Raw genomic sequence first — 11,164 nt, forward strand, 5'->3', positions numbered from 1 at the left:
AACAGTAATTGTTTCTGAGAAGGGGCACTGGGGAGCAAGGATGGAAGAGATACTTTTCACTGTTTAGGTTTTATGCTGTTGGATTTTATTTTGTGCTTATATTGTGAGAGAGAAAACACCACCAACAACAAAAATCTTTGAGGGTCTACTATGTGCCAAGTCTGTTTAACAGCAATAAACATCAAAACAGATTTAAGCCCTTCCCCCATGAGCTTATATCTGGGGGATGGAAATGTGGGAAGGTCAAATAAGTCAATAAACTAACACGGTAATTCATCACAAAGAAACTAGATAATTACAGATAGTGATAAGTGCTAGGAAGGAAATAAACAGGATGATGAGAAATTTACCGAGGGAAGCCACTATAGCTAAGGTGGCAAGGAATGTCTCTTCAGGGAAGCAACATGTGAATTGGAACCTGAAGGATGAAAATAAGTAAGTCTGCAAAACTGGGGAAGAGCAATCTAAGCAGAGGAAAAAACAATTACAAAGGTTCAGAGGTAGCAAAGAGCTTGGTATACTGCAGAAACTGGAGGGACCAAAAAGGATCAGCAGTGTGACTGGAATGTAGTGAGCACAAAAGCGGAAAGAATGAAATAAGGTAAAAGAAGTAGGCAGGAGGCAGTTCTTGCAGAGTCCTATAAGCCTCAAAGTAAGGAATCTGGATTTTATTCAAAGAAGAACGAGAAGCCATCAAAGAACTTCAAGCAGGAGAGTGACATGACCTGGTTTATTTTTTTAAAGGATCATCTGGCCGCTTTGTGGAGAATGGATTGCAGGGAAGAACTGGGAAGAAGAAAGGAGACCAGCTAGGATGCTGTAGTTCAAACAGAAAACCAGCAACAGCTTGGAAAGATGGAGATGGAGGGGATAGGCAGAGACAGACATATTCAACATATATTTGAGATGTAGAAACTGTATAACCTGTTAACGGAGTGAACGTTAGGAGTAAAGGAAAGGGGGTGATCAAGAATGATTTTTGGGTTTTGTATAGGTGAGTGGTAATGTCAATTTACAGCGGTGGGGAGGACTACAGAAGGAACATATTTGGCAGTGTATGTGGCAGGTTGTAGGGGGATCAAGAGCTCTGTTCTAACAGAGACATTGATTTTGAGATGTCTGTTAGATCTGATGGGTATCAGGGTAGGCAGTTTGATATAGAAGTCTGATGCTCAGAGAAGAGGCTAAGTTCTTAACTTTGACAGTTGAGCTTTCCCTCCTTGAAAATCTCTTATTCCTTTGATTTCTATGTTATTGGTCTTTGCTGGTCTTTCTTCTATCTCCTATCCCTAACTCCTCTTCTTCCTCCCTTCCCTTAAAGTTGGTACTCCCTAGGAATCCCTTCTTGCCCTCCTCTCTTTCTTACTATCTCTGGGCTGCTCATCCAAGTAAAGGACTTCCAAATACTCTTAAATGTGTGTTGATCCCAAATCTATAATTTCAGCCCAGACTTCTCCCTTGAAAAACAGATCTATGTATTCAACTGCCTATAGACATTGCTACCTGGTTGACTACAAACATTTCAAACTTAATATGCTCAAAACTGAATTAGCACTCAACAACAAAAAGACAAACAACTCAATCAAAAAATGGGCAAAGGACTTGAACTGACTGTTCACCAAATAGGGTATTCAAATGGCCAAAAAGCACGTGAAAAGATGCTCAACATCATTAGCCATTAGGGAGATGCAAACCAAAACCACAACGAGATATTACCTTACTCTCATTAGAATGGCAATGAATTAAGAAAAGAAAGAAAGAAAACAACAAGTATTGGTGAGGTTGCAGAGAAATTGGAACCTTCATCCATTGCTAGTGAGAATACAAAACGGTCCAGCCATTGTAGGAAACAGGTTGGTAGTTCCTCAAAAATTGAACATAGAATTAACATATGACTGAGCAATACCAATCCTTGGTATATACCCAGAAGAAGTGAAGGCAGGAATACAAACAGAAACCTATACACCAATATTCATTGTAGCACTTTTCACAACAGCCAGAAGGTGAAAACCAAAATGTCCATCACCAGATGCATGGATAAGCAAAATGTGATATGTACACACAATGGAATATTACTCAGCCATAAAGAGAAATGAAGTTCTGATGCATGCTTCAACATGGATGAACTTTGAAAACACTATGCTGAGTGAAATAAGTCAGTCTCAAAAGAACAAATACTGTATGATCTCACTTATATGAAATAAGCAAATATATAGAAATCAAAGATTATTAATGGTTACCAGGTACAGGAGGGAGGGGGAAAGGGGAAGTTTTTGTTTGGGGGTATTGAATTTATATTAATGGCGACAGAATATCTGGAAAAGGATAGCAACCATTGTGGCACAACATGGAAATGTAATCAGCGTCACTGAATTGTAAGTGTGGAAGTTGTGCTGGGGAATGTTTAGGTGTGTAAATTTTTAGCACAGTTTAAAAAAAAAAAGGATAAAAGTCAACAAACAAGAAACTGAATTAATTATACTTCTTCCCCGGTCCATTCCTCTGGTGTTGTGAATTGAATTGTGTTCCCCAAAAAGATATGAAGTCCTAATCCCTGTACCTGTGAATGTGACCTTGTTTGGAAATAGAGTTTTTCTTTTATTATCCAGTTAAGTAAAATGAAGTCATACCAGAGTATGGTGGATCCTAATCCCTTCTGAGTGGCATCTTGTTAAAGTGAAAGACAGACACAGAAACAGAGTCACACACAGAAAGAAGTCACCATGTGAAAATACAAACAGCAAAGGAATGCCAAGGATTGTTGGCAGACACTAGAAGCTAGGAGAGAGGCATGAAGCAGTTCCTCTCTCAGAGCCCTCAGAAGGAGCTGACACAGGCTGATTCGGACTTCCAGCCTCTAGCTTCTTCAAAGCCACCCACCTTGTGGTATTTTGTTACAGAGCCCCAGGAAACTAAGACAGCTTGCCAGGGCCAAAACGTTAGATTAGTGTTAAATCTTCTTTTTCCCAATAAAACAGAACTCAGCATGCCCAGAATCCTTCCAAACAAGAAGAGAAACAAATACGAGAACATGGATTCATCCCCAGAAGCCCCAAGCACTGCTTCAGTACTATGCCAGGTATCTTCCGTTTGCTCCTCCTGGGCCACTCAACCTTTCTGCACTCTGCTATCTGCCACAGGAGGCTGACACATCAAATGCACCCTGTGGCCAATGGGAGGCCTGGTAGATGGGAGGGAGAGGAGAATGAGGTCAAGGAATTTATTCCTCAGGCTTTCTTCTTGCAAACAAACTCCTATTCATTCTTTTTTTTTTTTTTTTTTTTTTTTTTGCTTTAGGTGAAAGTTTACAGCTCAAGTTAATTTCTCATACAAAAATTTATACAGTTATTGTTGTGACACTAGTTGCAGTCCCCTTTTCCACCCTGGGTTTCCAGTGTCCATCCAACCAGTTCCTGTCCCTTCCTGCCTTTTCATTCTGCCTCCAGACAGGAGCCGCCCTTTTGGTCTTGTGTATCTGCTTGAACTAAGAAGCACACTCTTCACAAGTATTATTTTATGTTTTAAAGTCCAGTCTAAACTTTGTCTGAAGAGTGGGCTTCGGGAATAGTTTCAGATCTGGGTTAACAGGTGTGTGGGGGTCGTGGCTTTAGGAGTTCCTCCAGTCTCAGTCAGACCATTAAGTCTGGTCTTTTTACATGAATTTGAGTTCTGCTCCGCACTTTTCTCCTGCTCTGTCAAGGACTTCCCATTCATTCTTTAAGTTCTTGGTATAATACAATCTTATTTCTGAAATGGTAGAGAGGATGGATTTGGGATGGGATGGGGAAATCAAGGGCAGTAAGACACAGAAGAAAAAAGACCACTGAAGAGACTTTTGTAATAGTACAGGTTGAGAAGTAATAAAGACCTTAAAGATATGCATTCACTGAGGGCCAGCCTCTGTGTTTTCATCTTTCTGTCCCCAATATCTAGCACTGCTCCCCAGTATAAGAAAACATCCTCAGCACGTATTATTTGAGTAAGTAAGAACTATAAAATAAGCAAAAGGTCCGGAGTCCAAGGTTTACCTTGTATCCATTATCTTCCTTGCGGTTATGAGATGCAGTAATCATCACACCTGCAACTGCTTTGAGCTCCTGAACTGCATATGGCTGAAAAAACAATAACATCATAATTCCATTTTGCTTCCTAGCTACTCATACCTTTGACATAAGATTAATTTTGATTAAATAACAGAAAAAGACATGATGGTATAAATGGCCTAAACCTCAACAATCAACACCAGGCTCACTTTATCTGATAATACATTATTTAAAAATGTAATTATTTTAGATCAACAGCTTTGATACCATAGATGTTTGCCATGTCTATTGCACTTAATTTTAAACATTGCTTCTGTTTCTGAAAAACTCAGAAGATAGGTTTTTATCCACAGAGTTCTCAAGAGCTTATTTCTTACAATGTTAGTATGTGCATTTCAGAGACTACGGGGAAGGATAGATAGCACATACACCAGGAGGCATCAGGAATGTGGTTTTAGACATGCTACATTTTAAATGCCTATTAGTCATTCAAGTAAAAGTATTAAATAGGGAGTTACACATTCAAGTCTGGAGTCTCAAAAAGACAAACACTATATGATCTCACTTACACGAAACAAGCAAATATATAAAAACCAAAGATTATTAATGGTTATTGGGGTGGAAGGGAGCGAGAAAGGGGGAGTTTTTGTCTGGGGGTGCATTAAAGTTTTGTTAATGGTGGTAGAATATTTTGGAAAAGGACAGAGACAATGGAGGCATAATTTTATTATCTAAAATCGTCAGTCCATAAATCACTATGTAAATAACAGATATCCAGCATGACCAGTCACCATGTCACTTCTTTCAAACTCTGTCAGTAATTGGTCACTGAGCATCTGTTATTCAGTTGTCACAGACAGCAAAGCATGTAGTTGTGTTGCCTCCTTGTCTCCCAGTAATAAGCCCGTGTGACATTTTATAAAAATGGATAATCAAAAGAGGGAAATGACCAAAAAAGATAAAAGTGGAGCAAAGAAACAAAAGGATGAAGCAATACCAGCAAAACATTTCACATTAAAGGAACTCTAGGAACCCTGGTGGTGCAATGGTTAAGTGCTTGGCTGCTAACTGAAAGGTCAGTGGTTCAAACCCACCAGCTGCTCCATGGAAGAAAAGGCCTGGTGATCTGCTCCTGTAAAGATACAGCCTAGGAAACCCTATGGGGCAGTTCTACTCCATCATATAGGGTCGCTATGAGTCAGAGTCAACTCAATGGCACTTAACAACAACAAAGGAACTCTCAGAGATATTTCACAACATGGAAAATACAAAGATAAAATGCTGGAAGCTGATACAAACTTAGGAAGGAGTATGACAATTCATAGAAAAGATGCTTGCTCTGTATCATAAGTTATAAACCAACAAAGGTAAGCATTATTTAAATTACTCTTTATAAGTTTTTTACAAAAAAATAAAACACTTTAATTCTCACTGTTCCAAATGTTTTAAATTACAGTACACAAATAAATATTAAACTTACTATTTTCTTCATTTTCCTATACATTTATAACCAACAGTAAGGGTGTTTTTAATGATTTGACAAAAATCTTTAAAGGTGACCAAACAATTGTAATTTTTCCCATTGATTATTCTGATCATTTTGCATGGTTTTAGCTTGCACAGTCATTTTTTTTTTCCTTACATATTGTATATTTTAATCAAAGCCTCCAAGCTACTGATTTAGCCCAATTTACAGGCAAATTCATTCCATTCCCAAATATTTTTTTAAATAAAACATGTAAATATAGATCCCTAGTTGATGACTTTCTTACTTCTGAATTCTAAGACAAAAAAATCATTCAAGGTACTGCCTGCCTTTCTTCAGTATTTTCTGCACAAGCTTTCTCTTTACTCTCATGAGACTTCCACAAATTTCTAGAAATGCCTCTGGTATCCTGGACATTTTCACCTCATGGAGAAATCACAAAAGACTGTGGATAAACATAACTAATGTCACTAAACTTAACATGTGAAGAGTGCTGAATTGGCAAATGATTTGTTCCATGTATATTTACTACAATTAAAAAAAAAAAAAGTCATTTTACATTTGAATACTTAGTAAAGCAAGCCCCTCAGATATGCCCCAAATTTCCACCCTATCTGGCAAGACACTTAACATGCCATAAAGTATAATTTCCATTTTATTTTCTTTCAGGTTTGTTTCCCTTCAGCCTTTAAGGGCTCAAATTCTTACATGGGCTTTGGTGGAGGTCATGGAGCAGCACCTTCAGGTCTAAATCGGGGAGGGGGGATTCTGTCCTTCTGGGCTTCACGGGAACGGTTCCTGACCACCTTGTTGTGAATGGCACAACTCACGGAATAACGTAGTTTCACGTACAGCTTGGGAAGCTGTCTTTGGGCACGCAGCGGGCACAGTTCGTGCAGCGAACAGGATGCACATGACCATGGCCCTTTTTGGCAGGACCGTTGTTCCTCCTTTTCTTAGTCATCCTGGAAATGAGGACCTGAGAGAGCTTGCACAGGCATTTTTATGCTTCTATACTGTTGTGTAAAGTGAGAACTGCCTGCTGTTTCTAATCTTTATTACACTATCTTTCTTAACTCATGAATTATGTATTAAAAATGTCTTTTTAAAATTCCAAACATACAGGTTTCTGTGGACTTTCTTATTTCTAATTTTACTGCAATGGAGTCTGGAGACATAGCCTGATAAGTAGTTCTCTGGTATTGAGACTTCCTTTGTGGTTCTGCTTGATAAGAATGTGTATTCTGCACATCAAAAGACTTCACCAAAAGAGTAAAAAGAGAACCTACAGATTAGGAAAAAAATTTTGGACATTACAAGTCAGACAAAGGTCTAATCTCTAAAATCTATAAGAAAATCCAACACCTCTACAACAAAAAGACAAATAATCCAATTAAAAAATGGGCAAAGGAAATGAACAGACACTTCACCAAAGACAACATTCAAGCAGCCAACAGACAGATGAGGAAATGCTCTCGTTCACTAGCCATTAGAGAAATGCAAATTAAAACCACAATGAGATACCATCTCACCCCGGCATTACTGGCACTAATCAAAAACACTGGAAATAAGAAATGTTGGAGGGGCTCCGGGGAGATCGGAACTCTTATGCACTACTGGTGGGAATGCAAAATGATACAACCATTTTGGAAAATGATATGGCGCTTCCTCAGAAAGCTAGAAATAGACATACCATTTGATCCAGCAATTTCACTTCTAGGAATATATCCTAGAGAAATAAGAGTCATCACTCGAATAGACATATGCACACCTATGTTCATGGCAGCATTGTTCACAATAGCAAAACGATGGAAACAACCTAGATGCCCATCAACAGATGAATGGATAAACAAACTATGGTACATACACAAAATGGAGTACTATGCAACGAGAAAGAACAACAATGAATCTGTGAACCATCTCATAACATGGATGAAACTGGAGGACATTATGCTGAGTGAAAGAAGTCAATCACAAAAGGACAAATATTATATGAGACCACTAATGTAAAAACTCTTGAAAAGGTTTACACACAAAAAGAAACAATCTTTGTTGGTTACGAGGGATGGGAGGTGTTTGACGGGGGGGAATACTAAACAGACAATAGATAAGCGGTAACTTTGGTGAAGGGTAAGACAGTACACAATACTGGGGAAGCCAGCACAACTTGTACAAGGAAAGGTCATGGAAGCTCCATAGACACATCCCAAACTCCTGAGCCGTCCCCTAGGTGGACGGCTGTGGGGATCATGGTCTCGGAACATCTAGCTCAATCGGCATAACACAGTTTATAAAGAAAACGTTCTACATTCTACCTTGGTGAGTAGTGTATAGGGTCTTAAAAGCCTGTGAGCAGCCATCTAAGATACTCCACTGGTCTCACCCCTTCGGGAGGAAGGGAGAATGAAGAAAACAAGATATAACGGAAAGAGTAGTCCAAAGGACTAATGGACCACAACTACCACGACTGAGTCCACTACAACTAGATGGTGCCTGGCTACCACCACAGACTGCTCTGACAGGGATCACAACAGAGGGTCCCAGACAGAGCTGGAGAAAAATGTAGAACAAAATTCTAACTCACAAAAAAAGACCAGACTTACTGGCCTGACAGAGACTGGAGAAACCCCGAGAGTATGGCCCCCGGATACCCTTTTAGTTCAGTCACTCCCAAGGTTCACCCTTCAGCCAAAGATTAGACAGCCCCATAAAATAAAACGAGACTAATGGGGCACAACAGCCAAGGGACAAGGACTAGAAGGCAGGAGGGGACAGAAAAACTGGTAATAGGGAACCCAAGGTCAAGAAGGGACACTGTTGACATGTCGTGGGGTTGTTAACCATTGTCATAAAACAATTATGTGTACTGTTTAATGAGAAACTATTTGTTCTGTAAACCTTCATCTAAAGTACAACAAAAAAAGAATGTGTATTCTACCATCACTGGATACTGGGTTTTATACATGCCCACATACACACCAGATCAAGCCTATTAATAGTGTGCTCAAATCTACCCTAACTCATTTTTGTATAAGTCAGTTTCTGAAAGAAAAGTATTAAAATATATCACCATGACTGTGGACATGTCAATTTGTTTAGATCAAGCTCTCAGGAGGTTCAACAAACGCTTGTTGAATGAAAACAACACAGGGCAAATTTTGTTTTCCTTCCTCTGGTCCTTCACATCACTTAATATAGAGCAACATGGATGACAAAGACTTGCGTCTTGGTTGATTTAAGAAATCTTTTCAAGAGCAGAAAATTGTATAATCAATAACACAACACAGACCAAAACCAAACCCATTGCTGTTGAGTCAGCCCTACAGGACATAGTAGAACTGCCCCACAGGGTTTCCAAGGCTGTAAATCTTTATGGAAGCAGACTGCCACATTATTCTCCCTCGGAGTGGCTGGTGGGATTAAACCTCTGACCTTTCAGTTAGCAGCCAAGTGCTTAACCACTTTGCTACCGGGACTCCTTTAACATGACATACTTACTACAAAAGGTGTAGGAACATATCTTGAAAAAAGGTACACAGGAACATCTTTAGCCAGCAAGACTGCAGCAGTGAGTTTAGCAAGCCTTAAAAAAAGAGAGAGATTTTACTTAGTTTTTAAAAATCAACCTTCCACAAAATAAATGCTTCACCTTACGATTATTCTAAATATATATTAGCCTAATACAATCAGTTCTTATAATCACTGGTTATTTAAGCTTCATGCTCCAAGTTAAATAGAATTTTTTAAAAAAGAAGTTTAACAATGAACAGAATTAACAGTTTAATCTCCTCTTTCCCCCTCATTCACTTTTGATGGCTCTTTTACCAAGAAATAAATACCACAACAAGTAAATAAAACCACAATAAATACTTAACACGTGTAATTACCCCAGAAAAACAAAACAAAACAAAAACAAAAAAAGTTACCTGTCAAGTTGACTTGGACTCATGGCAACCCCATGTGTGTCAGAGTAGAACTGTGCTCCACAGGGTTTTCAAAGGCTGATTTTTCAGAAGTAGACTGCCAAGTCTTTCTACCAAGGTGCCTCTGGGTGGACTCAAACTGCCAACCTTCCAGTTAGCAGCTAAGTACGTTAACCATCTGCACCACCCAGGGGCTCCACCTTCTGAAAATAAGACCCTGAAAAAAGGTATCACTGTATCATGATTATCTAGGTATGAATATACCCTAAAACTAATCAAACAGGACTATAAAGAGAGAATATTAGCCACAAAATAATTCCTGCCCAGTGCAGTTTACATTCTAAATGAAAACTCTTTAAATATTTTAAATTTAACTCCTTTCTATAAAAGCTAAAGCTTATCTTTGAAATGCTGCTGATCCTATTTCAGCTCTAAAATAAATGCATTTCTATTTGACAGTCTCCTGTTTCAGAAATTGTACTACTGGGCAAAAATAAAAAATAAATAATTTTTTATTCCAATCCAACAATCTTTGAAACAATTAACACTATACCTCTGGCTGCTGCAGCTGCTAGTTACTTGACCCCGGGTGTCATACCCAACGACAAAGCCTCTCTGCTTGAAGTCTGAGAAACATCTCTCAAGGTATTTGTACATTCCCTGAAGCAGATAAACATAAAAAATGAGCTCCTAACTAATACTTGCATTTCATAAGACTTAAAATCTCTTACTTTCATGTTTGGTGTGTAGCTTTTTGGCTCCCAGGGAACTGGCTTCTGCCTTTATGCTCATGTTTACCAATGTGGGAATGATAGTGTTCAATCCACAAATGCAAGATGACAAATTTATTTATTTCCTGACATTTCGGACACATTTAGTAACATAGAAATCTCAATTAAGTAACCATCTAATCTAATACAATACATAAAACATTTCAAAAAAAGACTTGGCATGAGTCACTACACTAAAAAGATTGTTAGAAGAACCAAAAGAAATTATTTCTTGCCTTCAAGCCTCCAGAGAACAGAATTTTGACCATTTTAGGCCCTTGCTAAATCCTGATTGAAGCTAACCAAAAGATCTAACCTATTCATGATGCAAACATTTTAAAATCAAACAACATATTTCTCTGCTGGAACATTTCTTAATCCCATTTGTAATTCCTTGATTTTAAAATCTCATGGAAAAAGAAATCTCACAAACTAAGAAAATTTGCAGTCAAAGGTGACAAAAAAATGGAATAAAGCATTTAACATCGAAAACATTGCGATAAACTAAAACCATTTAACTATCTGTGGATGATTTCCTAACTTTAATAAATAAACACTTTCATTCTCTAAAAACAACACTTCATATTGTTATAGTCCTTTAAAATTACTTTCATAAATGTTGTCATATTTAATCCTTACAATAATCCTGAAAAGTAAGAAATGCAAGTATTTTTATTTTTGTCTCAGTCTCTCAATACTTCTTCAAAAAACAGGAGTCAGTAGAAGATCAAAGCTCCATTTAGTGACTTGCCCAAGGTTATTCATTCAGTAAAAAATAAGTTATACTGATTATTGAAGACCTACTAGTATATGGCAGACACTAAGTATATGGCAGCACCAAACCAGGCTCCACTGACTTCTGGTCGATGGATGGTCTATCAACTGTAATTATTTTAGCTCTCTTCCCAACCTACTCGCTGGATGTGTGTGTGGGGGGGGTGT

General features: G+C 38.3%; 1 protein-coding gene and 1 pseudogene across 2 annotated transcripts in view; both read right to left on the reverse strand.

The window, feature by feature from the left end:
* PGM2L1 (phosphoglucomutase 2 like 1) overlaps positions 1-11,164 on the reverse strand; it is an 86,360-nt gene that overhangs the window by 34,311 nt on the left and 40,885 nt on the right. For both annotated transcript variants that reach the window (XM_004381964.2, XM_023736562.1), the window contains exons 3-5: positions 10,006-10,112; positions 9,028-9,112; positions 4,029-4,112 (exon numbers count right to left, since the gene is read on the reverse strand). In XM_004381964.2, coding sequence (XP_004382021.1) covers positions 4,029-4,112; positions 9,028-9,112; positions 10,006-10,112 — 276 coding nt within the window. The remainder of the gene's footprint in view (positions 1-4,028; positions 4,113-9,027; positions 9,113-10,005; positions 10,113-11,164) is intronic.
* LOC111821548 (40S ribosomal protein S26-like) lies at positions 6,234-6,493 on the reverse strand (annotated as a pseudogene).

This window comes from Trichechus manatus, unplaced genomic scaffold (assembly GCF_000243295.1).
Source record: "Trichechus manatus latirostris isolate Lorelei unplaced genomic scaffold, TriManLat1.0 scaffold00088, whole genome shotgun sequence".
Taxonomy (NCBI): domain Eukaryota; kingdom Metazoa; phylum Chordata; class Mammalia; order Sirenia; family Trichechidae; genus Trichechus; species Trichechus manatus.